Source organism: Pogona vitticeps, chromosome 7 (genome assembly GCF_051106095.1).
Source record: "Pogona vitticeps strain Pit_001003342236 chromosome 7, PviZW2.1, whole genome shotgun sequence".
NCBI classification, from domain to species: Eukaryota; Metazoa; Chordata; class Lepidosauria; order Squamata; family Agamidae; genus Pogona; species Pogona vitticeps.
The window spans coordinates 12470798-12498498 of record NC_135789.1 but is presented as its reverse complement, the minus strand read 5'-3'; the positions used below and the strand labels follow the sequence as shown (position 1 = coordinate 12498498).

Here is a 27701-nt window from a genome sequence, read left to right as displayed (position 1 = left end):
CAGCGAAGGAGGGAAGGATGTTGGTTGGTTGGCTGGCAGGGGTGGGGGATGTATCCATGCTAAGTGGCCTCAGATGCATGGGTGTAGCTGCTATGGTTTTTTGCTGTGGTGCATCTGGCCCAAGAAATTTGGAGGACCAGAAGACATGGAAATGGCAGACTACAACTCCCAGTATCCTTTCTCCAGCATGGCCGCCGGCTGAAGTATTGCAAAAGTTCTGGCACCCCAAAGAAAACCAACATTTCCCATCTCAGCATGTCCCATGTTTGTCAGTGTCGTGCGCCATCAAGTGGCCTCGGACGTACGGCGAACCTGCGCATGAATGCTCTCCCAAAGGTCCCTTGCTTTTTCCCAGCCCTGAGGGTCTTGTCTTCCAGCACTATCTCTTGTTTCCTTTGGCACTGTCCCAGCCCTCTAGTCACCTCCGGCTCAGGGTGATCCTAGGAAGGAGCCACCTCTGAAGGGTCGTCTCCTGAACAGCCGTGCTCCGTTCTTGTAAACCCCAAGCCCGTGGCTTCCTGGAGGGCGTCAGTCTTTCTCATGTTCTAGAAATGTTGCAAAGTTGGTGCCACCCCTGTAAATCTCCCTTTGGAAAGAAAGCTCTCACAGAGAGGGAGGGTGTTTTGGAGGGGGAGAAGGTGTCGAAAGGCCCCCCAAAAGCCCACCTCCCAAATCGGCTTGTCTGGATACCTACCTGCTTCCCCCACCCCTTCTGAGGTCTCCTTTTTTTCCCACCAGGACTTTGTACCTATAGATAGCAGATGGCATTTGGGTTTTATTTCCTTTTGCTTTGTTTGTTTGGGAAACAGTTTTCAACAGGATACCACCCACCCTGCTCTTGAGCTGTGCGAGGTCCCAGACTGTGAGGGAGAGGATTTTTCTCCCTGACCAAGCTTTCAAAAAAGAAAACAAGTGACCTTCTGGGAAAATGGATCAGAAATGTGGATCTCCTAGGGTGATCGGTCAAGAAGGGGCTGACATTTTGGCAACCGCTGCGATTCTGTCGTCATCTCAGCCAGCACAACGTTCAGAGCCCCTTTGGGAAAAGAGATTTCACAGCAAGGCCAGGCTTGGCAACGCATGGGCGCATGTGTGGGTGTGTGCTCAACCCCCCTTGGCTGCCCCGTGTTGTGCCGTTCATGCATTCCCAAGTCTGGAGCAGTGCAGTTAAGCAGGCCTCTAGTGAAGCACAGTGTGTCTCTGTGTGGATCGGGGCAGGGGCCCGTAGTTCCTTTCTGGATGCAACCCCTGAGTCTTAAGCAAATCCACGTAGGGCGTCCGAAGATCAGGCCTGGCAAAGCAGGGGCCGTCTTTTATCCGCATCCTGATTTATTTTATTTTAGGGTCAAGGGTTAGGGTTTTTTTTTCAGGTAGAGAATGGTCAGCCGTGGTTTCCTCTCCCCTTCTTCTGGGACTGTGCAGCTTGCCCATGGCTACACAGGCTGGCTCATAGGTTGCCTGCGCTTTGCACATATACCCAGAATTGGGGGGGGGGACTTTTATTTTTCTACTTGCGTCACCAACCCGTTCTCCATTTCAAAGACCCAAGAGTCAAATGCTACGGAAGCGTCCGACTCCCTTCCGAGGTTTTTCTCCGCTGCCGTATGTTGCATTTAGCATGCTCGGTGCTGGATTAGTTGCAGCAGGGAATTGCGGGCTTAGTTTGCGAGTCTTCACCGTTGCCAAGTCGCCGTGCATCTCTGAGGGAAATTGCGTTGCGGGAATTGAACCCGACGAATTGCCGGGAAGAGGCATTTATTTGCCTTAATGCCTGGAATTCACATTAAATTTTGATAGCTGCGTTGGAGTCTCCTGCAGCAAAACAACAAGGAATCGGGCGGCACTCTGGGGAGATTAAAAGAAGCATGACACGATGCGCTCTTGGTGCTTCCTTCGTACCCCATCTCTGTGTCTATATTGGGGCTACTTGGGAGCCGTCTTTCCTGGAAGAAAAGGCTTTGCCTTTCCTCCCTTGTGGTTTCATGACGTGCCTCCTAAACACAAGGAAAAGAAATCTGGATTCGTGGAGCATCCAGAGATGCAACAGGCCACCTCCTTCCGGTGGAGAGGCAGTTCGCTTTGCGCTTTTAGGAGCTGTTCTGCCTGTTGTTATTTTTTAGTGTGGTCCTGTGACGATTGTGTCCAACCACTCAAGGAAAGCCAGGGCGGCTTAGGGAGGAAGAAAGGTTAGACTTCACCTCGACCCGAGTTCAGTTCCAGACACCAGAGTTTAGGAATGACATAGAGAAGCTCGTATGTGGCCGGAAGAGGGTGGCCAAGACAGAGAGGCATCCCGTGAAGGCCAGTTGAGAAAGTTAGATAGGTTTTACTTAAAGAAGACTGAGGAGGAGACAGAGCAGCCATCTTGAAACAACTTCAGGCTTGTTTTCTGCAGAAGGAGAGGGTAAGATCGATGGGTTCAAATCACAAGGAAGTGCTAAGCATCAGGCAGAGCTTCCTGTCCACAAAAGCTGTTTACAGGATGGAACAGACGGTGCTGAGGACTCATCTGTGATCAGTTCCCAAATGTTCCATCGATTGGTGAGATGCTACAGCTCTAGATTGGTCCATTTGGCAGGGGGTTGGTCTTGATGACCTTTGGGGGTCCCTTTGAGCTCGGAGACTCTCTAGCGGCCTCACCTTCCTCCCTAATGCGGGGACTTTTGGATCTGGCCCAGAAGAAGGACCAAGGATGGGCCAGCCCCACCGGTTTCAGGCCCTGCTGCTGCCTGCGCTGTGGGTCCCTGGATGCCGTCCAGGGTCGGTGGCCCAGAAGGAAGGGCGTGGGCTTACAGCTGGGCTGTGGAGATGGGAGGGACGGTGTTAGTGGCCAGCTGCTCCTTGATCCTGCCGAGGCCGGATGTGCAGGGTGTGGACTGGATGGGGGGGGGAACGTCTCTGTGAGTGCGTGCGTGCGTGTGTGTGGACACATGGCTTTGGCATCCATTTGAAGCCACTTAGATGTGCCAAAAAAAGCAAAGCAATGCAAGAGTTGTTTCGGAGTAAATTCTATATTCTGATTTACGCCTGCAGTTGCAGAACTCATTGAAAGAAAGATGCAATCAGGGCATCTCACTCAAGGGGGAATGACAGTGACTGGGACACCCATGTGCCATGGTTGCTGCCCAGGGGCTTCTACCTGGGGGTGATGGGCAAATTCCAGGTCCAGGATTCAATCCTTTTAAAGCTAAATATGTGGATTCCTGTCCCTTGGTGGGGAGAGCCTCCTGCTTCGGTGGGATGTGTCCGGTTGTGTGTGTTGTCCACACAACCCTCAGCAAAGAGGGTAGGCTCTCGCCCCTTCTCAACTTGCCTGGCACCAGGGGTCTTGCACGTTCGGGAGTTCAGGAAGTTCTGTGGAGCCAGCGGTTGGGAATTTGAATCCTCCTTGAGAGGCGCTGGACCTGATGCTCCAGAGGGTCCCTTCCAGCTCTGTAGTTCTAAGATTATTATTATTATTAAGATTATTATTTCGGAGCCCCTCTCTGATCTCCACATCCCGTGTTACTTGGTCCCGTCAGCGTGTGGAGTGTTTGTGAACATCCCGTGCTGCCACAAAACCATCCACTGTTCGACTGCTTTAGGCGCCGCCCCAGGAGAAGTTACCATGGGGAGCAAGCAATCTGAGTTTCTCAGCTTGGTGTGCCCATCCATCTGCAGAGCTACTGAGTGACTGACTGACTGACTGATTGATTGATTGATTGATTGATTGATTGGCTTTGGTTCCTTGTGATGCATCCACCCCCTCTTTAAAACCAGGCCATAGGGGCTTACCTGTCGGTTGGGAAGCCTCCTTGCCATCACCCTCATGATGCCAGTCAGGAAAAGGAGCGAGTGGCTGGCAGGAAGAAGTGTCTATTTTTAGCCACCAAAAACACACAACCCCCCCCCCCACATCTAAAGGGGGCAGAGGAGGAAAGAGCGGGTTGGGTGGGGTCAAGAAGCAGGGAAGGAAAAGGCTGGCTGTCCTCTCTCAGCTGTGTCCGGTTCTTTGTGAAGCACAACGAGGCTCCCCACCCCCACCCCACCTACTCTGAAACACTCCGGGTCCCTCTTTGATTCCATCTTGGCACGTACAGCACCCACCATATCTTTCTGGAAATGGACACATACACACATACCCACAACCCACTTCCTTTCAATGCTGTACCTTTGTTATGCCTGTGTCTGTGTGCATGAATGCCTCCGGCAGGGTCTTCCTACCACCTTTTCACATCCGGTGACCTAGGCACACTTGGGCGTGCAAACGCCTCCCTGCACATTCTTCGCCCTGTGCAAAAGTAGTGCTAACCCTGTTACAGAGTTTTGAACTTCTGGTTAAATTGCTGCAGCTGCCCAGCAGAAATGCAGGGGGTCCACAGAGCAGAATTAGCTTCAAGTTCCCACCACCACCCTGCCCCAGTGGTCCACTCCTTTTTTTCCCCCTCAACCTACAGTCTCCATAACTTACTCTGAGATATTAGCAGGAGAAAAAATAAAGAGTCCACTTGGTTTTTAGTGCTTGGATCGTTTCCCCAACATTTCATCGAAGGGGTCTTTCGAACGTTAGAGCCGGCAAATGTTTACAATTTTCGCCTGAGCTGGGATGGGAAAAGGCTGAGATTTGGAAGTTGTGAAGGGGTGGAAATGAAAAGGTTTCTCCAGGCAAGGCAGAGGGGCTCAGCCTTTTTGGAAAGCGTGGCTCTGAATCCCTCTGCACGCATGCGCTGGAGCGCTGAATGATGGCTACCTCGTACGTGGTCTTCTCCCATGAGGTCTTTCATCTTTTCGTGGCTCTAGGTGCCACGTGGCCCTCTGGGAACGGTTCTACCTGTTGAATTTGTCTGGGTGCAGGTTGCTGTGAGTTTCTGTCCCCTTCTAACATCCGGTCCTCTTTCTTTTTCAGCATCATCGAGACGAGTACGATCCATCAGGAGAGACTCCAGGCCATCGCGGTAAGTGTGGGCTGCATCTGCAGTTCGGCTTTTCAAAACTGGCCTGCTTTCACAATATTGGCAACAACGACAACTTGATATTTGCGATACCTAAGGTGCTCAAGGGTGCAGAAGAATTATTGGGTTGAATCCCTATGTAGTTAAATCATTATTCTTATTGTTGTTCCTGGGAGGCAACTCAGCCTCTCTCTTAGCCAGGCGTGTGAAAGATTCTTGATAGATCTCTTGTTTGCATCCATTCACAGTGTCTCAGCCACACGACATATGCTTGGAAGAGGGATTTCCATCTCATTCAAGAAGGTCACGGTGGTTTTCTGGGGCTACAGCTCCCAGAATGCCTAAGCTGGTCTGGCTGATGGGAGTTGTAATTGATTCTGCCAATGCAAAAACGTAACTCCTCCCAGCTCTGATTGCAAGGGTAAGGGCAGAAATAGATGTTATAACAAGCCTGGGATTGGAAGGAGGAATTCCTTAACAGCCAAAAGCATCTGAGTGCACAACAGGAGTTTCGCCTCACTAGCTGGGCAAATTAGCCAGCTTTGTTGTGAAACTGGTCTTCAGGATGTACATAAGCATGAAATTCCTCTGAAGGCTGATTTCATAAATGCAGAAATATGGCCAGTTTATGTCTTGCCAACCCCAGCATGGTTTCAGCGCTAACAATGGGGTGATATTTAATACCTGTTTCTGCCTCAAAGGTACCAGGATTGAATCTCCTGGAATTTCTGAAGCTATAATGCATTTAGGAGTGTGGTTTTGTTTCGGTTCGGTTTGTTTTGGGGGTTTTTTGGAGGGGGGTTTCAACAGAGCAACGTATGGCTTGCAGAGGTTAATTGAACTCAGAGCCAGTCACGGGGGATGTGGGACACTCGGATCTCTGGCACCGCGTTGGCCTTGGCTGGAGGCCGGCACCTTGAAGCTCCTCTCCTGGGTCGCCAGCTTTCCGATGCTCCTCCACTGATAGAAAAGGCAAACACAATGGAGGGGATTGTTGGAGAGCCGGCTGGCCAGGAACAGGGCTTGGAGGGGCCGGGAGGGTGGAGGATGCTCGATCGGGGACATGGGTGGAGGAGCCGAGGCAGGGCTGACCGGAGAGATGGAGGGAGGGCCATGAAAGCTTTCTCCGAGGTCTGGACGAGTCCAGAGGAAAGGGTGCGTGTGCGCATGCACGGATGGATTGGGCCGCCTTAAAAGCGCTGGTTCCAAAATATTGTTTTAAAAAGAAAAGAAAAAGAGAGAGAAAGCAGGAGGCAAGAGAAAGTCCTTATTTCCTGGGCCATCAAGGCATGGCTTGAAAAACAAAACTCAGAAAGGAAACGGCTCAGTTTTTCCACACAGGGCAGGAAACAAAAGATGCTTTTCCGAGGGGTGGGGTGGTTTCAACCCGCTATGGTCCCCCAATGGATGAAAATTACATGAGAGGCTGGTTTGTTCTACTTGCGCTTCAGCCTCCAGCCATTTCCTTTGGGCCAGGGATCTGGTCCCTCGATTCTTTCTTTCTTTCTTTCTTTCTTTCTTTCTTTCTTTCTTTCTTTCTTTCTTTCTTTCTTTCTTTCTTTCTTTCTTTCTTTCTTTCTTTCTTTCTTTCTTTCTTTCTTTCTGTGTGCCTTGGAGTGAATTAGACCACACTCAAGGGCATTTTGCTACATGAAACAAAATTCGTTTCAGGTTTATTTTAGCCTGGGGCACAGGTGCAGGGCAGATGCCCTCCCTTGAGCTCCGGGTGACGTCTGTGAGGATGCTTCTCTCATCTTGGGTTTCTTTTTACAACCACCCTGTGAGGTAGCTCAGCCCCTGGAGAGTGGATAGCTAAGAATCTCACACAAGGCCAGATGGGTAAATAGAAGAAAGCAATGTCCTTGGGTTGCGAACCGCTTCTGTGGTCCTTCTGTGGTCCTTCAGTCTAGCGTTTGCCAAAAAAAAAATTCTTGTTTGCCTCTGGGAGCAAAATCTGGTCACTCTGTTGGCCGAGCACACGTTTCCTGGCTCAAGGTCCGCCTTTGATTTCCCTTCCAAAAGGAGGGCAGGAATGCATCTCGAACAAGAGATGGCATTGTCTGTCTTTCCTTTCGAGAGGAAGAAGGGGGGGGAAGGGACTGAACTTCCCTCCACTTTAATTAAATTAAAATTCCACTGGGGAATTATTTGGTGTATACACATGTGTGTGTGAAGCTTTGGCAGGAGTTTGGACAATAAAGTCACTCACCACGGATGGGGCTTGTTGGAAAGAAGGTTCTCTTGCCATAGAGCTAGTACGGCTGACGGACGCTCAAATCCATGTGTTGGAGAGGAGTTAGGGTTGATTGAACAGCACCAAGGTGCATTGAAGTGCATTGTGTATATCTATTTTATATCTCTAATTTGTTCTCAAAGCAAATTAAAGAGGGAAGGGTGGGGGCATGTCTGGTACAGTATTTAGTTGGTCAGGATGTCCTTTGTGCACGCGCGTGTGAGCTTGTGTTACACGCCAGCCCCTCAATACTCAAATTTGATCATGTTTCTATAATTTGAACAGAGAGGGTTTGAGGCCTTACCCTTCTGTAGCCAGGAAGGAATGGAGAGGGTCTATACAAGTTAAAGAATGTCCATAGGGTGACATTCATGGGTCAGATTGGGGTCAATTCCCCATTTAACTTGAAAAAAAGTGCTTGAGAGTAAGAACCAGACTCCCCCCCTTTTCCGTTTTGAAATGTTCTATTTGTTTTTAAAAAATAGACACAAAAAACACATCCTTTCTTATTTGTTGGCGGGACGGGTGGGGTGGGGAGAAGTGCAAAGCGAAACCGGGAGTCCTTCCAGGCCTGCTGGTTGACCTCTGACTCTGACTAAGAGTTTGGGATTGTAAGGGTTTTTCCCCTCCCTCCTCCCTCTCTTCTGAACGACCCTCTTCTTTGGCCCTTTGTCGTTTCAGGAGAAGAGGAAACGCCAAACAGAGATTGAAAACAAGCGGAGGCAGCTGGAAGATGACAGGAGACAGTTACAGCATCTAAAGGTAGAAATGGACCCTGGCCAGCCTAGCAAGAAGAAAGAACTCCTGAAAGGAAACTGAGGATGGCTTTTAAAAGTACAACTCAGTTTTTAAAAAGTGGGAAGGGATAGAGCGTTGATAAGGAGCTGTAATGTGGTTTGTTACCATTGTTTCAGCTGTTTGAGTCACGCTGTTGGGTCAGATCCTGCTGCAGGGGTGTGAGGGTATTTCTTCTCTTGTTTGTCTTTTCTAGATCAGCGTGCAGCTTCATACTCCTAGGCGTCCTTCCCTCCTATTTCTTACTGTCTTGTTTTTAGTTAGGAGAACAGGCTAACATGTATCAAAATCAGCTTTAGAGGCTTTTTAAAAAAAGAGCTTGGGAGTCTTTTCCCCCCCTGCACTATCAATATTTGGGTTCCCTAATTAGCATACTGGGAATTTAGGTTTTTAATCTGGAGTAACTTTCCCGTCTTTCTCTTTTGTAAGTCAGTTGTTTTAATTCTGTAAACAGTATGTTGAAAATGGTTCACAAGAAAACGAAAACACCAGAGAGGGGAGGGTCCCATAAGGTAGCTGGCAGAAAAATCGAGAAACAACAGCAGCAAGAGAATCTACTAATGCAGAATAGAAAGTGGTCTGCCTAATTATAATATGCGAGATCTTGTAATTAACGAGGTGCTGGTCCCATAAATAGGCCTTGTTACTTCTGCGCAGTTGTGTGCACGCCTCTGGGTGGGACTGGCACTTCGTTAGTCAGCACCTCTTGGCCACTGGGAGTTCCAAAATTTAATTTAGTCATGCATAAGTCGTCACTAGAAATGATGAAACGTGCATGATACAAGCAGGATTATAGATGCGTGGAACCAGTTGCTAGAAGGGATATTAATCTAGGAATGAAACAATAGGTTCTTAGCAGCTGATAATTGCTTTGTAAAAGTTTTCACGCAGAGACACAGCCCAGCAAGACAGAAATACATTTTATGGAAGAAATCTCAGAACTGTTCCCCACCGAGTACGGACAGTAAGATAACGCGCATCATCATAAAACATGGATAGCTACGAATCAGCTAATAAATAATTTCATTAGCAGCTTAAAACAGAATTGCGAGTCACATCTGTTGTTTACATTTCAGCTCCACTGCTTTTGTTTCTGATTAATGCGCCTTAGGAAATTAGTTCTTAATGCACCATTAGGTGAAACAGAAGCCTTAAAGGAAATAACTTGAAGAAAGGGAACGAAGCCGCTATGACCACACCAGAAGAAAAGCCCGTGGGCTTTGAGTCTAGCCATGTGGCATCACTGCAGCTTTCCAGGCGTGTGGGATTGAAACACCTCGTTTAGAAGGAGAGATAACGGGGTTCTTCTTGGTTTGTTTCTCCTTTGAAGTCCAAGGCTCTGCGGGAGAGATGGCTGCTGGAAGGGACCCCCTCCTCCAACGCGGAAGAGGCCGAGGCCATGAAGAAGCAGATGGAGGAAGACGACCTGAAGGCAAAAGAGCTGGAGGTCAGCATCCAGAGGTGAGTTTTCCTCTGCTCCGAGGAAACCTGGCAGGGAAATGCCACCTGGGGTACCGTTCTGGGATGAGAGAGCCGGCTGGAAAACTCTTCCACTGACCGGCTCAGAGGAGAAGGAACCAGCTCAGTCTCTTTCAGGACAGGCACCAGGTTGGGCAAGGAGGACAATGGGCCGGCTGGCTTTCCTCCCCCTCCTCTTCCTCCCTGTCCTCCATCCTTTGTGCCTCCTCCAACATTTGGATCCATCTGAAAAGTTCCCGGTGATGGCTAGGCTGCCAAGAATGGGTGGGACGCTCTCTCTCTCTCCTCTCTCTCTCCTCTCTCTCTCTCTCTCTCTCTCTCACACACACACACACACACACACACACACACAGAGAGAGAGAGAGAGAGAGAGAGAGAGGTGCACTGCTGGAGTCCTTCCCCTACAACCCCTAACCTTCTGGTTCTTGCAACTCCGTAGCCCATGCGGCCTGCAGAGGGATGTGCCCAGACAGTCTGGAGGCTGGATGGAACACCTTGCCTGTAACAAGGGGGTTGTCTCTCATGCCTTCTTTCTCCAACCAAGCCAGCCTGGTGTGCTGTTGTTGTTTTCGTCTGAATAGGTTTGCACAATTTATAATGATGATGATGATTATGATGATAACTGGCCTGGTTTTAAAGCAACCAGTTCCTAGCAACATTATGAACTTTAAAAAACAAAATTGCAACTTAAAAACGAAAACAAAAATCTGAACTGGCTTTGGCTAAAGTGGGAACCGATCTCGGGGAACATTTTTTTTTTGCTGCGTTTTCGGTTTGGCCCTCGCCGTTTGAATCTGAAACGTGCCCTTCCGAAGTTCCAATGATTGATCCACAGAGTTCTCCTCCAGGACTGTGTTTCAAATGAATCCATTCTCTTCTCCCCACCCTCCCCCCCGCCAGCTCTCTTAACTGTCCAGATTTCACTCCCTTAACAGAATTATAGACTTGGAAGGGGGCCTAATGGTCATCTAGACCAACCTGCATGAATGCTGACGCCTGGATGTTCTCTTTTTTCCTTTTAACCCCAGCTTCATTCACGGGGAGCTGTCGTGAAATACAAAAGAGCTCCCCCGACTTCTTTAAAAGGAAGCTGGGATGAAAAGAAACACAAATGAACTTTGCCATTTGGATTCCTCGTTTTTTGTTTTTTGTTTTAAAGGACGGCCTTTCTCCCCTGCCAGGAATGTTCTCTGCAGGAACAAATTACAGCATCGGCCACCAAGCCAACATAATTTTGTTCCTAGACAACGGTGGAGGAACAAACCCATTTCTTAAAACAAAAGCTGGCGGAGGATAAGAGGGGAAGATTATTTCCCACCAGAGCTTGTTTATGATAGTTCCATTATCAATCACTTATAATTCTTTATCAAGGAATTGCAACACCACCACCCCCCAAAATTAAGGTTTCTGAGCTGTAATCCTAATCCTCTCTTCCACCCCCCCCCTCTGTTAGTGGTTGACTGACTCTGGGGGAAAAGGGGGAGATATTAGGCTTTAGATGAGACCCACCCACAGGAAAACTGGGCCAGAAGCAGAAAACAGAGCTGTTACGCAAGACATCCTGATCCGGAGAATGAGGGCTGAGCTCCAGAAGCAGAACCCGACTGAGTTCAACCTCTTGATATGCCAAAACATTTATTGATTGATTAGCTCACTCGGTCATGAACTTTTCTTTTTAAAAATTCAACCTGTATCGCCAAATGCACTTAAAAACAAAACAAAACTCAACATCTGGAGGGCATAAAGTTTTGGAAATCTGTTTTTAAAGGAAATCAAATAGCCCAGGAGTTTAAGTCTCTGGTTGCAGAGCCAGAGGTTGGGAGTTTGATTCCCCCACTGGGGCTGGACAGGGGCTGGACTCCGTGACCCATAGCGTCCTTTCCAGCTCTGCTGTTCTAAGATAGTGATGATGATGATGATGATGGTGATCCTGAATGGATTAAGCTGCAAGTCTCTCTGATCTTTTTTTTTTTTGGTCCAGGTTAGAGAAAGAATTGGAGCTACTGGAAAACGGGATCTCTGCCTCTTCCACCCAGGAGAACGTGGCCGAGGAGGCCCGTGTGGTGGCCAGGGAGGAGAAGCTGCCCCAGACGCCCAAGGTCAGAAGCAGATGGGCTTCCTGCCCCCCCTTGCTTAGTGGGTCTGTTGTGTGTGTGGAATGAGGTGTACCCACAGAAGCCACCTTGACAAAGAGGCAGCCCTGTCTGCCTATTTGAACAGAAACAACCAAGGGCCCTGTGACACCTGGAAGACTTATCTACAGTAGGACCCCTGTATCCACGGGATCGCTATCCGCTGATTCACTTTTCCATGGTCTGAAAATATTTTTAAAAATATTAAAAGGAAAATCCTAGAAATATTTTTAAAAATATTAAAAGGAAAATCCTAGAAATGTGTATTTCCAAAGATGAAGTTCCCAGAACTGGCCACTAGAGCTAAATAGAGACCATGATATGTATAGTGTTGGCTATTAAAACACTGTTTGCTATTACCTGCATTTTTCAGCATCCATGGGGGGGGTGGCAATGCTTCCCCGCAAATACAGGTGGGGGTTCCTACTGTACTGTATTTCTAACTGGCATAAGAGGCATTTTATGAAATGAGATGGAGTCCATGAATGCCAAAATAAATAGCTCAGTGGTTTAAGAAATCTGGCTGTGGAGGCAGGGGTTGGGAGTGGACCTGATGATCCTTAGGGGTCCCTTCCAGCTCTGCTGTTCTAAGAATATTTTAGATGTCACTAGACTCTTAAGTTTTTGCTCCAGATGGCTGGGTGGCAGATCTTTCCAGGAGGACAAGGATTCAGGGTAGTCTCTCTGCGCTTGTGCAGGGTGTGTGTTACATGTGGCTTTCTCACATCCATTAAGTGTCATGCATTACTTTTCAAGAAAGTCTTCTTGCCCCCCACACCTACAAGCACAGACTTGTGGGGCTTCCCAGAATGTGAATGCTGAGAAACTCATGGGCACCCCCCCAAAATATATATATACATGTGGTTGCCTAATAAAATAATTATTTTGGGGGGCTCTGGCTAACGGATGTATGCTCTCTCTTTCCACAGACACCCGTAGGCTCAGCCAAAGGTAGGTGAAGCGAATTTCATGCCATCTGTTTTTCTTTTCATGTTTTAAGTGGCCTAATGGGCTTCCTCTCTTCTGGCAACAGTCAAAGGGAAAGCACTGGAGATAAGCCCTTTATCTCAAAGTCAACATACTAGTTCTGGCCGCTTCCATCTCCAGCAGAGGTACCTCTTTTGTTAAGCTCCTAAGGGCCTGGTCTGGGAGGAGAGACCTCCAAAATTCTTTGCATTACAGAAGGAGTAGATCACTCTATGGAAACCTCCATAGTTTAAGGTAGGCAGAGGATAATACAGGCAGAGGATAGCCATGATTTGAAGCAATTCTAGAGGAGGGTCAAAAGAGGAAAGCGCCAAAGCATGATTATAGTTGAATATTAAGGAGAGAGAGAGAGAAATGAAGTCTACAGAGGGATAGAATCTGTTCTCAATCATCCCAGAGTGCAGGATGTCATGGGCTCAAGGGACGCTGGAGGCCTTCCAGGGAATACCCTCTGTTGCATCGGCTTGGATTTTGATTTGTGCCTCAAGTTCCAGATCATATGAAATCTGAACTCTCCCTGGAAGCCAAAATGATGAAACTGAGATTTGCTAGGAAGGACAATGAAGAGGGAAAAGGGGAAGCCAGCAGGAAAAAACGGAGACCCCAGTACAAGACAGATTGACTGGATAAAGGAAGCCACGGCCTGAGGTTTGCAAGAGAGGGAGAGCCCAGCTATTGATTAGATCAGCTTGGGGAGGTCAACTCCAGGGTCACCCTAAATCAGAAACGCACAGCATAATCCCCCCCCACGTGCAATCTCATCACCCTGAGGACGGTGGCTTTGCTCTGAGGGAGCAGGGAGGGTGGGGTGGGTGATGCAAAGGACCTTAGGGCCCCCCTGAGAAGGAAAGAGCCTTGGCACTTAACTTCCTGAAGGTCTTGCTGCCAGTACACGAGGATCCTTATCCATGGATTCGCTTGTCCATAGTCTGAGAAAACCGGATGGCTCAGTGGTTTAAGGCCTCTGGCTGCGGAACCAGAGGCTGGGAGTTCGATTCCCCCCCCCCCCCCGTGCCTCTTTGAATTGAACTATTTAAAATCTTGAAAGATGATGCTGTTAAGGTGCTACATTCAATATGCCAGCAAGTTTGGAAAACCCAACAGTGGCCAGAGGATTGGAAAAGATCAGTCTACATCCCAATCCCAAAGAAAGGCAGTGCCAAAGAATGCTCCAACTACTGCACAATTGCACTCATTTCACACGCTAGCAAGGTTATGCTCAAAATCCTGCAAGGTAGGCTTCAGCAGTATGTGGACCGAGAACTCCCAGAAGTACAAGCTGGATTCCGAAGAGGCAGAGGAACTAGAGACCAAATTGCTAACCTGCGCTGGATTATGGAGAAAGCCAGAGAGTTCCAGAAAGATATCTACTTCTGCTTCATTGACTATGCAAAAGCCTTTGACTGTGTGGACCACAGCAAACTATGGCAAGTTCTTAAAGAAATGGGAGTGCCTGACCCCCTTATCTACCTCCTGAGAAACCTATATGTGGGACAGGAAGCAACAGTTGGAACTGGACATGGAACAACTGATTGGTTCAAAATTGGGAAAGGAGTACGACAAGGCTGTATATTGTCCCCCAGCTTATTTAACTTATATGCAGAATACGTCATACGGAAGGCTGGACTGGATGAATCCAAGCCGGAATTAAGATTGCCAGAAGAAATATCAACAACCTCCGATATGCAGATGATACCACTCTGATGGCAGAAAGTGAGGAGGAATTAAAGAACCTTGTAATGAGAGTGAAAGAGGAGAGTGCAAAAAACGGTCTGAAACTCAACATCAAAAAAACTAAGATCATGGCCACTGGTCGAATCACCTCCTGGGAAATAGAAGGGGAAGACATGGAGGCAGTGACAGATTTTATTTTCCTGGGCTCCATGATCACTGCAGATGGAGACAGCAGCCACGAAATTAAAAGATGCCTGCTTCTTGGGAGGAAAGCGATGACAAATCTTGACAGCATCTTAAAAAGCAGAGACATCACCTTGCCAACAATAGTCCGAATAGTCAAAGCTATGGTTTTTCCTGTAGTGATGTATGGAAGTGAGAGCTGGACCATAAAGAAAGCAGACCGCCGAAGAATTGATGCCTTTGAATTGTGGTGCTGGAGGAGGCTCTTGAGAGTCCCCTGGACTGCAAGGAAAACAAACCTATCAATTCTAAAGGAAATCAACCCTGAGTGCTCACTGGAAGGACAGATCCTGAAGCTGAGGCTCCAGTACTTTGGCCATCTCATGAGAAAAAAAAAACTCCTTGGAAAAAACCTTGATGTTAGGAAAGTGTGATGGCAAGAGGAGAAGGGGACTACCGAGGATGAGATGGCTGGACAGTGTCTGCGAAGCAACCAACAAGAATTTGACACAACTCCGGGAGGCAGTGGAAGATAGGAGGGCCTGGTGTGCTCTGGTCCATGGGGTCACGAGGAGTCGGACACGACTAAACGACTAAACGAATGAATGAACGCCTCTTTGAAAGGGGCTGCTGGACTCAATGATCCCCTTCAGCTCTGCAGTTCCAAGAGGATGAAAATATTAAACATAGTAAACGAAAAATCCTAGAAATATAGGCTGTTCTTAAAGGTGAAGTTACCAGAGCTGGTCACTAGAAGGACCCAGATACCATGCCATGTCAAGTGTTTGCTCTAATCCACATTTTTCAGCCTCCGCAGGGGGACTTGGATTTGACCCCCCCGGCGTGGATAAAGACGACCCATTGGACAAAGTGTCTCCAGGTCAGGCTGAAACCCTGCAGCATCTCTAGGACTCTGTGATCGGGTCTGGGCAGGACAACCCACAAGGAGGGGAGGCAAGTCCCACCTGTGACGAAAAGAGGCAGAGTGGATTGAGGTGGATTCCTCTTCCCGGCCTTAGCCTCCCTCTCTTTTTCTCTCCTCCTCCTTCTCCCTCCAAAGCAGACAGCAAGATTGCCAACAGTCCCATGAAAGTGGCAGAAGGTGGAGGAGGCATGATGAAAGCAGGTGAGTGGACCTTCTTTGTCCCACCTCGGAGGGCTCGCGCCTTGGGGCGTCAGCCATCCCAGCATGCTGCTTTGCCTGCTCTCGCCAAGGCACTAACCTTCTGGGGGACCCCCCCCGACCCCCACTTCCACGTCTGCACCCGCAAAGGGGACGGTGCTATGCTAACTGCTTTGGGGGAGGGCCTGGTGCCACCGGCTGCTTGCTTCCAGACAGTGCCTGATTTGAATAGAGATTTGTTTAACGAAGGATTCCAAGATTGCTAGGGCATTCCTGGTGCTGGGAAGTGGCTTGCCCTCTATCCCATGGCCCGATTTAAAAATGTTGGGGGCAGTGTTTCTGAACGTGTGCAGAGTGCATTTCCTGCACCATTGCATTTTGGTCTAGTCACTGCAGAATCTAATGGGAAGAAGCTTAGTGTGTTTCCAAATGAAGAATCTAATTTGAAATGAAATAGATTTGCATTGTGTTATTCTAATGGCTGAATCTAACTGGTAGCTTTAGATTATTAGGTTTGCATTATGCAAAGCACTGGACCTCATGGGGAAGTTTTAAAGAAATAATCAGGCGTAACGCATTTCAAATGGAAGTTACTAATGTAAGATGTCAAAAAGTTAGGGTTTTTTGGACTTCATTAGCTCCTCCAAACTGAAAGGCTAAGTTTTCCAAACTTCTCTAGGTTAAATTAGGCAGGTGATAAAATAAGGGGTCTGAAATTTCTGAAATAGTGGTTTCGACTCTTTCCAGCTCTTGCTGTGGGGCTGATGTGCTCACCGTGGTGAATTCTAAGCCACGTGAGAAATCCACGGCCACTTGAAAAATAATTATGGAAGGTAAAACCTTTCAGCATTTCAGAAAAGAATTGCTGGCTGAGTGATCCATCAAAGCTGCCAATGAATCCTGGGCTCCCCTCTAGGAGGCCAGTCCCCATAGAAGCCGGCCTTTTTTGGAGGAGAAGCGAGTGAGTTCTAACCTGATTTCTCCCCCTCCAAAAAAAGACCTTCTCTTCTTCTCTCTCCCCCCCCCAATCACAACAGCTTTAGTCTCGATGCCCAGTCCTGAGTGGCCTTTCCAAGGTCAAAGGAACAACTCACGGCCAGGCGTTGGGGGACGGGCCAGGATGGCGAATGTTGTGCCCTGCCTAGACAGGCAGCATGACCCATGAGCCACTGTTGCTCTGCCACGCTCTGAACCCTCCCACGAGTGCGGGCCCGCTCAATCTGTTTCCATGCCCCGGGCGCAAGCCTCATTTAGAGGCACCGCCTTGCTGTTTCTCTCCCCCTTGACACATATGTATCTGAGAAGCCCCTACCACAGGGCTGTGAATCGATGGAGTAAAAATAGCCTGCATCGCTTAACACACTTTTGAAAGTGTACCTCTTGTCAATATCCGCGGAGCTTCTGTACATGAAGCCATCCAGTCGTTTTCTGACTTATGGCAACCCCTTGAAGGAGCGCTCTCCAAAATGTTCTTTCCTCAATAGCTCTGCTCAGCTCTTGCAAACTCAAAAGTCGTGGTTTCCTTGAGAGAGTCTGTCTATCTCCTGTGTGCTCTTCCTCTTTTCCTGCTGCCTTCCCACTTTTCCCAGCATGGTTCTCTTTTCCAGAGAATCTTGCCTTCTCATGAGGTGCCCAGAGGAAGAGAGCCTCTCAGTTTCATCCTGTTGGCTGCTGTTTGTCTGTTTAGCAGCTCGAGGTGACCTGCATTTTAATCCCTTTTCCCCTGCATTAGCTTTCTTCCAATGAGATTTCTTTCAACAGAACTGACTTCCAAGCAAAGAAGCACAGGGAGAGAGGGGCTGTTGATCAACCATCCTTTACCATTTACTTATTCCTGCCATGTCAGTTGCCGTATTAATCAGACAGCAAAGATTAGTGTTGTTTTTATATATATACACACACACACATACACACATACACACACACACACACCTAATGGAATGATCACTTCTGGGTGAATTATCTGTGCAACATGTAAAAGCAGGGGGTAACATCTTTTTTCCCTCTCTTCTGACTTAATCCTATATTCCCAGCACTTCAGGAGTTGCATTATACATAGATTATTAGAATTACATAATTGACTTGTTCCAGACTGTTGGCGTGGATGGCTTTAGGGGGAAAATAGGCAACTTCCTGGCAGAAATAAGTGCCAAAAAGCCATGATAGATAGCTAAATGGAGTCTCCAGCTTCAGAAGCAGTTTATTTCTGAATATCAACTTGCAAGGGGGTTGCAGCAAGAGAGGGCTGTCCTTCTATATGTCTGGTCTGTGGCGCTTTCCAGAAGGACCATTCAGCTGGAAGGGGCCTCAGAGACCTCATATTGCTGAGTTTTGAATTTTGATAAAATTCCTCTCTCTGCACAACGAGAATTTTTTTTGTGCGTGTGCAAATAAAGGGGAAACGATTCCAGTTGCACGAAATGGCGGTAGCTGCTGCTTTGGAGCATGGACTTTTGAGGGTTAGCCCCCCTCAAGGGGGGAGGAATTGCTGGCCTCCTTTTAACGATTACTGGGTCTTTTCTCTGCCTGCTGTGCCTGCACACTCTGCTTCCCCATAGGAAAGGCTATTGTGAGGCTATTTGTGAGGCTATTGCCAGGAGCAAATGACGGGGGGGCCTTGGCGAGAAGGAATGACGCAGTGTGCCCGGCTCTCAGCCAGAGGTGGATAATGTCTTGCTTAGAAATTCCCGTTCCAGGCATCCTGTTCTGGCAAGATAGTCTGAATCGAGAAGAGCAGGGAATGCAGGAAAAGCATCCTTCATGTCTTGTGCACATGATGCTTTGGAGAAGCGGGCTTCCCTGCTGGTGCCTGCCCACCCCGTGCATTGCTTCTTTCTTGCACCTCTTTGGGAGCTTATTCCCCGGGCACTACCACCCTAACTCCTTGTGGCTGCACCTCCCGACCCTCTGCTTCACACCTGAGCTTGGGCCATGCGTGGGCGCCATGGGGGAGACGGAGGGGGTACCCCCTTTTGGGGGGCTCCAGAGCTCACTGTCCTATTTATGTCCCAGCTATGTACTCTGTGGAGATCACGGTGGAGAAGGACAAACTGACGGGGGAGACCAAAGTCCTTTCCAGCACCACTAGGCTACCCCGAGACCGCTCGGTTCATGGGGTCAAGGTGTACGAGGATGAAATGAAAGGTACGGACAGACACATGCGCACACGCACGCGCACCCTGCAGGAAGACCTGTAAGGCAAAGATAAGCTTCCTGCAATTACACCGCGGCCCGTCGTGACTACCAGGCTATGACTTCAGGCTGAACTAGGCAATGTACCTAGCCCAGATGTAAAAGTGGTGCTCTTTGAAGACCAGAAAGGCATCTGTTTGTCCTGACACATGCTTTTCCTCACTTTTTTGTGATTGGTTGTGCTGCAATTGCATATCTGATTGAGGAGGCCCATGTATCTCAGGAAATCCCATGGTAGGAATGGAAACAGGTCAATTTTAAGGAATATGCATACCCCCGGATGTGAAGTTTGACCCTTAAAAGGAGAGATTGGTACTGCAGAGAGCAATTAGATTTCAGATATAGGCCATAAACAAAAGGCTACAACGGCCAAAGGCTTCTCTTCCCAGGCAAAGTCCTCCTCAGGGAACCTTTCTCTCCCCGTGTGGACAACGACTGAGGCTTTTCTCCCTGGGTCAGAGAAGGGGTGTCCCCTTGTCATCATCCAGCCCACCCCAGTTCTCCATCATGACCAGAGGCGGGTGCTTCATGCTGCCAGTCGGGTGGACAGGTAGCTGGGGGCCCCGAGGGCCCCGATCCTGTCCTGCACCAGAGGCCTCACTCCTCACACCATCAGCTGCTTTTATAGGCAGCCACCCTTGTGACTCACGCTAAAGGCTTCTTTGCCCCCTTTCTCCACCTCAGAACAGCAACCAAATTCAGACTCTGTGGCCTCATCCTCTCCCTCCTCATTCTCTGCTCCCTATGTCCGTGAATAGAAGGTGGAAGATGTCTAGCCCCAGATGAGGCTGCCAGGACACCAGCAAGCCAAACTAGAGAGCTGTGGCTTGATTCACAGCCTGTTTTATACTTCTGTTGAGAATAGAGACTGTGGATAATCATCATCATCTTGGAACTAGAAGGGACCCCATGGATCATTGAGTCCAGCCCCTGTCAAAGAGTCCAGTGTCCACGCCGGCCCCTCGGTCTGATCCGGTCTGATCCACGCCACAGCCCACAGGCCCCCTTCCTTTGAGCCCGCAAGGGGCTGTTTGCAAAGTTCTCCATAAAGTGCAAACACACGCATACTGCGGAAAAATAGTCAGTTGGTCAGGGTAGTTTCTATTTTGTATGGATTTTTATTTATTTTGTCTGTGCAGAGGCAATCTAGTGCTACGCTACTTTATCAACGCAATGTTTTGAGGGGGAAAAGTATCTCTGGGGCTGTTGAACTCTGGTTGGGGGGGGCTCGTGGACAGATGAGAGCTTCCCGTGCGACTTGAAAAAATGAGTTTGGGGGGAAACAGGTTTTTCCGTTCTCAGAGACTTCCCAAGAAGAGTTGTTTTGGCAAAAGAAAAAAAGAAAGAAAGAAAAACAGGTTGGCAGCTCCCTGTCACCCCAGCTCACAGCTTTTCCCCAAACACCCCAGACCAGCTCCACGAGTGGATGTCTTGTTACAGTTTGTAAATTTTGAACATCATGTCTGGGTCCTGTAGGTGCTGGTAATAAAAATTTGAAGCCACGTTCAGCAAGTCTGTCTGGGGGAAGGTTTGAAGACGAAGGAAAGGGGTGGCATCTGCCCGTTGACCCATTCCGAAATCAAATAGTTTTGGGGCAGTCATGCTGCTGATCCTCACGGTATTTCCTCTCTGCCTCTCCTTGCAGTGGTCCACGCGGTCCGTGCAGAAGATGGGGCCCTGGAGAACGGCCTCCACCAGCTCAGCTCCTCGGAGGTGGATGAGCTTATCCACAAAGCCGACGAGGTGACCCTGAGTGAAGCCTCGGAGAGGGTCAAGGATGGAGAAGAGGCCAAAAAGAGCAACCCCCCGAGCCAGAAGGTGACCCCCCGGAAGGAAATCACAGGTGTCCAGGCCAAACCCATGGAGAGCCCCAAGCTCTTGGCTTCAGGGCCGGAGCCCAGCCACGAGCAGCCGGTCACCATGATCTTCATGGGGTACCAAAATGTGGAAGACGAGAACGAGACCAAGAAGGTACTGGGACTCGAGGGGACCATCAAGGCCGAGCTGGTGGTGATTGAAGATGCCGAGAACAAGCCGGGAGCCGGTTCCACGGGGAAGGACCACGCCCCACCCAACGGCAGTGCTGCCACGGATCCGGTGACGGCCATGCCCCAGAAGCAGGAGAGCCGGCCGGGGGAGCAGCCATCGGCCAACGACACTGAGCCCAAAGGGGGCGAGCAAGATCCTGACACAAAGAAACAACGCTGCAAATGCTGCTCGGTCATGTAATAGAGGGCCTGCTTTGGCCCGGCCCTCAACCGCGCAGCCGACCAGGACTGTCCTTCCCCCCCCTCCATCACTCCCACCTGGACACCTTGGCTCTGCCTCTTCGGTTCCCTTTTCGGTTCCACAGGTTCTTAGGTTTAAAGTGGTTTTTAGATTTTTGTTTTCTTAACGAGACATGCTGTTTGGACCTCTCTTGGGTTTTGGATTTCCCTCCCCCCCATCTCTTTCTCTAATTTCAAGTGACTGGGGGGAAAATAAAGGCAGCATGGTGTGGAAAAGGGTATATAATAAATCCAACGACACCAAGCTGCCGGTTCTGTTCCATTTAACACCCTTCTTCTCTTCTTCTTTTTTCCATAAATGGGACAGCTGGAGAATATTATATTTATTAGAGTAAAATGAACTTGTGACCCTTCCCTCTCTTTTTTATTTTAAAGTTTATTTTTGTTTTGTGGATCATGAGAAACCATTTTCAAGTCTCAAAATTAAAAAAAAATCTGGAAAACCCTTTTTTAAAAAAGAGAAAGAGGTCTGCAGAATAAAAATGGGGATGTTTCTCAGTATCTACACCCTTTTCAAGGAACCAGACCCATTTCTGTTATCTAAGGGAACCCCTTCTATGGTGGAGGGCCATGTCTGGAGAAGAGCAAAACCCCATCCGTCAAGCAAAGAGGCTGTTTAATTCTTGGCATATTTTTAAGAGATTTGGAGACCTTTTGGAATTCAGCGACCTTGAAGATTTCCAAAGCCCTTTCAAGAATTTGGTTCCTGAAGGGTTTTTTTTTTTAAAAAAAGAATATCAGTGACAGGATCCTTGTACAACAAAAGCATAAATATTGTCAGGGAAGAGGCTTTTTCCACCCTCTGCTTCAGAAACCCATCCATCTCTTATTTCTGCACAACAGGAATCAAGCCGCGTTTCTCCTCCGAGGGATCCAGGCACTGGAAACTGTTTTCATCTCCAAGACGGAGCATCTGTCGCCTGCGGCCGTCTGGTTTCCTGAACTGCTTCTACTAAGGCTGGGGCATTAGCTTTGAAAGCTGTCAGAAAGATGGTTGGATTCTAGTCATCCTATAATTTTTACTAATGCTTTAGTAGCTGCTTCTCCAGACTGTAATGTTGGCATCTGAGAAGAGCTTAGATTTCACTGAGTGGCTTCAACTCATACCTGGAGTTGCTGAGATTTTTAAAAAAAGGAGATACATGTCCTCGCACCTAAATGCAGAAGTGGATGAGAGAGCGAGCCTTGCCAATATATATAAGTGACCAGAGACTGAGGAAATGGGAAAAGACAGGCCTCAGAGGAGGCCGGGGTACCCCTCCAGAGCAGGAATGGGCTAAGAAACTCAGGATGAGGCCAAAGAAAAGGGGAGTAAGGCAGAAAAGCAGGCAGGGGTGTAACTTAAGAGGTGCAAAGAGGCATTTTAAAACCACAGCCAGCAATCTGGAGCAAAATAGTTGAAGGGGTGAGGAACATTTCTATCCATGTGGATCCTTAAACTTCATTTGGAAGGAAAACCTTCCAAACCAGCTTCCTGACTGCAAAAGTTTAAAAATGGAGAAACCTGAGGTGCTGGAAGGTGGACTTTTAGAACACATTTCTCCATCATCCTGCTTTTTTAAGAAAGCACCCTCCCAGTGTGTAACAACAGCCTTCCCTGCTCCTTCCCCATCCTTGCGTTCTTGGTCTAAATTTTCTCCCACCCGCTTTATCTCCCGGATAAACCATCTTCCATCCAGGACTCCTTTGCAAATCCAGGTTGCTGGAGTTTGTTTTCATTTTGTTGTGGTGGTGATGGTGGTGGGCCTGGGGGACGTTTTGCAAGGTTTGAACAGTACCAAGAGCTTTGCACCCTACTAGAGGTACAGAGCAGAGCCTCACAATGCCTGCTCCCCCCCCCCCCGGTCCTGCCTCCAGAGGCTGAAATTGAAGGAACCGCTGCCTCAAAATGGATCAAAGAATCTTGTGGCGTCTCAAAGACCGAGAGGTTCAACCTTGGCATCAAAATTGGGGAGCTATTTCAGGAATTCTGGAACAGCCACTCTTAAAATTGAGATAGTGAGATAAAAGCAAAGGGCAATATAACCAGATTATATGAGGTTTGGGAGGCTTGGTTTCATCTGTAAACAGGATCAATGCCAGGAGGGTTGGGTTTTTTGAAGGATTAAGGTTTGCCGCCCTTATCCGTCAGGACCCACACCCCTGCCACCAAAATGACAAATGGAAATAAGCTGGGAGGGAGAATAGACTTGATTCCTTCTGTCTCTATGCTGGTCTATTAATGTTTGCAAGACCATTTTGTGTTTCTTCCAGTTGTATCTGACTCAAGAGCAAAAAAGAAAGAAAAGGGGGGAGTGTGTTAAGAAGACAAAGCAACCAGGCAGGATCAAACTTAACTTTAGCCTAGTTTGATTTCAATGAAGGGGTCCACACGGGGCAGTTCTCTCCATTTGGCCACCCCTTTAACCGTCATGGCTTCCTCCTCAGGAACCCTGGGAGTAGTAGTTCCTGGAGGGGCTGCTTAGCTTCTGCCATAATTCAGAGGAAGAGATGTGACCTCTTCAGCTGAGAAGTCTCTGTACCCCCCTCAGCAAACTACACAGCCCAGCATCCTCAAGAAGGGAGTCGAGGGCTATAAACGGTGTCAAGTATGGACTTGCCTCTGCTTGTAAACGGAGGGGGTTGCCACCATGTCCCATCCCAGGTGGGTTGGGGTTGTGCCCTCCAGATATGTGAATACCTTATATAGTTATGCTAATAATGGGATTTACTGTATAATTCAGTTTAAATGATAGCAAAGTAGGGTGTTTTGGGGTCAGGAATGGGCATCAAGAAGGGGGAAAAACTGACTGGAGAAAGTCTACGTCAGCATCCCTTGATGTACGATGGATGGGTTGGTGGAATTTGAGCTTCCCCATTCCCCTTTGCAGTGGGGAGCTTTGAGATAGGGGGGGGGGCACTTTGGCCCTGACAGCTTCCTAGGGAGCCAGAGGAAGGTAGCAGGCGTCCCTAAGCTCTCAACCAGATCCAGCTGGGTCTGCAGATTTGTTTTTCTTGGGAACCTAAAGACCTTTGTCACTGATGTAATTATTGACCCACAGCCTGGACTCTGATCCCCCTTGGGGTGCCTGGATCACATCAATCTGGGGATCTGTTGACACATAAGAAACACAGAGGCCCACCTGAAGGGATTGAGATGACCCCCCCAGCCAGAAGCTGGTCCACCATTCTGTGAACATCCAGCTGGGCCAAAGTCACCGTCCCGGAAAAGGATCTGAACGTACAAGAGCTTCGTGCAGAGTTGCCACTGGTGAGAGGCGAGCCCACCCTGGTCCCCAGCAATGGGCCGGTGGCCATCCTCGCTGCCACCCGCCCCCCCCCAGCTTTTTCTCAGGGCATCGGGGAGGCCTCTGTGAGCCAGCTGTGAACATCTGCACCACCTCCAGCCAGCCTCGTGACCGCAAGGCCGGCCTCTTCCTCCCTTGATCAACGATGGCATCTCCACTGAGCCAACAACTTGGACGGTGCAATCTGAAGACGCACGGCGGTGTCACACGTGTTCACTCTTTCATACCCACACGCACATGAGGAAGACACCAGGCCTTGAGGAGAGGAAGATTCTACTTGGGTCTTCGGGCAAGGATGCCAACCACGTCAGCTTTACATATTCCAGTGCTGGTGTATGAACTTCCTTGGCCTATTTTTTTCTGCCTTCCTCTCCCTGCTCTTCCCGTCTGGTCGCTGTTTCATCTCGTGTGCAAGCCAAGGTGATGCCCTTTGTACGCCCAGGTCCTCCACCACGGGGGCCCCAATCCACTGTCCTCCACACCCAAGGTTTCAACCTTCAAGACCACTTGTTTGGAGTCCACTCTTTGTCCCCTTCCTGGCCCCCACCCACAACACCCCAGCTTCCCCTTTGTCATTTTGTAATATACTGGTGCAAATAAAAGGTGTCACTCATCTGGGGGAAAAAAAAAGAGAGAGAATTAGCCTGTCTTTTCCTCCTGCCTTTTCTTGTTCCAAAAAGTAATTCTTCTTCTTCTTGCAGGTTAGATTTGTCCAAGTGCCATGAGACAGATGAAGTGACTGCCTCTAATATCAGGTCACAGCAAGAGCACAAAAATGTACGTCACAAAAATTTGGAAGTTTGACACACTGGAAAGGAGATGATGGGCAAGGAAGCATTGCACTTCCCTGGTGCTAGACTGCTGTCAGAACGGGCACCTTCTAGGTTAGAGGGCATTGCTTAAATGGATTATTATCTGCTCTTGCAAAAGTTACTTTGAGGACTATAGAACTGCTGCATAGGTGAGAGTTTGATTCCCCTCTGGGCCTTTTTGGACAGGGGCTGGACTGGATGATCTATATAGGGTCCTTTCTAGCCCTGCAATTCTAAGATGATTATTATAACACAGTTTCCAGAATCCTGCAATCAGCATCGGAAAGGTCTCACTCTAGAAAACTGGGAGAAGATTCACTTGTGTTTGGTCCTACACAAGATAGCTGGTGTGCTACCCTTTCACCTTGGTCATTTTTGGTTGCTTCTTAGAGGTGCCATTCCCATCTCTGTGCCCAGCTCAGAAAAGGATCTGGCTGGTGGATTCTGGAAGTCGTAGTCCCCAAAGTAACTTCTCTACATTCTGGTTCATAGTGCTGATAAGCACATTCAGAGGATCTTGCCTCAGTGTAAGACACCCTGTTGAAGCAAGATAAGAACAACAGTGAACCATTTTAAGCACAAGAATGTTAATTTAAAAAACACACACACAATGCAACGGGGAAGAAATGCTACTTTTGCTCCCACTTAGAGTACCAAGGAATCAGCTCAGGTGTTGATTCCTTGAGGTGTATGGACTATTTCAGATGCCTTTTATTATATTTTTAATTATGCATTTTGTCTGTGGAGTTCAAGGCATGATATGTGACCTTCCTTCCCATTTTCATCCCAACAACAGTCCTGTGAGGTAGATTCATCTGAGAAAGATTCCTTGAGCTAAGTTAAACTAGTCCATTTTAGGGACAATAGGGGATTTAAATCCAGGCCTTTCCCAGCACTCTGACCTAAAGGTGTTTAAATTGTGGCTGCCTAGATGTTCACACAGACTACGATTCCCATCATGGTCAGGGATGATGGGAATTGGTGGCCAACAACAATGATAAGGATATGAAATTTCCCCAGCCATTGCACTGTGCTGACTCGCCGGGCTCCGTACATCCCATCTGGCCCGATAACCATACCCATTAATTTAAAAAAAAAAAAATCAAAGCAGCAGCAAAATAATGGATTAAAAAGTCAATTGGAGGGTTTAATTGTTTAATATTGAACTGGAAAAATGACAACAAGGCAGCAAAAACCCCCACGCAGTGTTGAGCAAACTTAAATTGGGTTTTGCCTCTTTTCATGGTTTTGTTGATATCTTTTAAAGCTGCTGCCTTAATCCCTCGGATTATTTTGCCTGAAACGAGAATGAGGCCACCTCAGTGCATCCTTGAACCGAGGCCAATAATTTTGTGGGAAGAAGAACAGCAAAAGAGGAGTGGGGTTAAAAGACACCCCCCCCCAAGTGGCACGCAAATCAATATGGATGGAACTGATGTGATTGGATCCTGCCTGTTTCTCAAAACTGGGAACCTCCTGTTTCCCCCCCCCCCTTTCCTGGCTCCTTTAAAGTGGAAGAATAATCTTGTTTAAAATTCCCCCACTTTGTGTGTGCAGTTGGGCCCTCAGCCAAATGGCCGTCAGGCACCCTTTGAAGCCTTGCTCATTTCTCTTCAAATTTTCCCTCACACTCATTTTACCTCAGCTACTCTCGTAGGGCATTTCCAAAGTGTGTACACCACACACAGTGTGGCTATTGCTGCCACAGATTCACTTCTATTTTCTTATTTCTGGCCTAATTCTTTATTTTGTTTCCCCTCTGCACCTTCTCCCTCTGCCTGAGGCCCCCTTTTAACAAATTTCACAGAATGGCTCATTGTGGGTTTTTCTGGTCCTCTCTGAGGACTAGCACTTTGAAACTTAAATTGTCCCTTATTTTCACATTTAAGGCTTATTTCCCCCCACCGCCCATTGCCATTAAGGCAGATTTAACAAACGTTTCCTTAGTGTGAATTATTTTTAACTCCTTATTCTGTGGAGATGTAACATTTATTTTATTTCCACCATGGTGAAAATAAATGTCACCAGTCTGAGGCACAAATTCAGTTGCTGTTTTAAAATAATTTATCCACAGAGATTTTTGTAATCCTGCCATTTAAATTTAGGATTAATTTATCATTCTGAGGCATAGTTTTAACTGTTTATTTCCTTTTTATTTATTTCCCCCCCTTCATCATTCTTCTTCTGATTCTCTATCTCTCAACCTTTTTCCTTTAATTTCTCCAGTTTCCTGAGTTTTTCTTTTCTTTCTCCAGTTGCCTTTAGTTTCATCTCATTCTGTGATCTAGTTCTAAGTCTATTTTCATAATTTCTATATCAGAGAGATTACTTTCTGAACCTACATTCATGCTTTCTTCATACTCCTCAGCTTCCTCTCCTTTAAATTGGATTAACTGATTATTCTGAGGCATAGGTTTATTTGTTGTTTGATAATCAGATTTCCCTCAGAGGTTTTGTCATGCACCAACTCTGTTGAGGATTAATTTACTAGCAATTTATTTTCTTTTTATTTCCATTTTTCTCAGCCACTTTTCTTTTTCTGTCTGCTTTCTCCCTCCATTTCCAGACTTTATATTTTCAATAGC

At 47.9% G+C, this 27701-nt stretch overlaps 1 protein-coding gene across 11 annotated transcripts in view; it reads left to right on the top strand.

Moving 5' to 3' along the window:
• PALM (paralemmin) overlaps positions 1–24943 on the top strand; it is a 38141-nt gene extending 13198 nt beyond the window's left edge. For 3 of the 11 annotated variants that reach the window (XM_078379001.1, XM_078379006.1, XM_020781078.3), the window contains exons 2-9: positions 4886–4934; positions 7846–7926; positions 9290–9420; positions 11420–11537; positions 12500–12521; positions 15475–15540; positions 18550–18681; positions 20375–24943. In XM_078379001.1, the coding sequence (XP_078235127.1) occupies positions 4886–4934; positions 7846–7926; positions 9290–9420; positions 11420–11537; positions 12500–12521; positions 15475–15540; positions 18550–18681; positions 20375–20958 (1183 nt within the window). In that variant the 3' untranslated portion in view covers positions 20959–24943. The remainder of the gene's footprint in view (positions 1–4885; positions 4935–7845; positions 7927–9289; positions 9421–11419; positions 11538–12499; positions 12522–15474; positions 15541–18549; positions 18682–20374) is intronic. The other 8 variants (XM_078379002.1, XM_020781079.3, XM_078379004.1 and 5 more) reach the window with 4 other exon arrangements.
• Positions 24944–27701: the final 2758 nt, after the last annotated feature.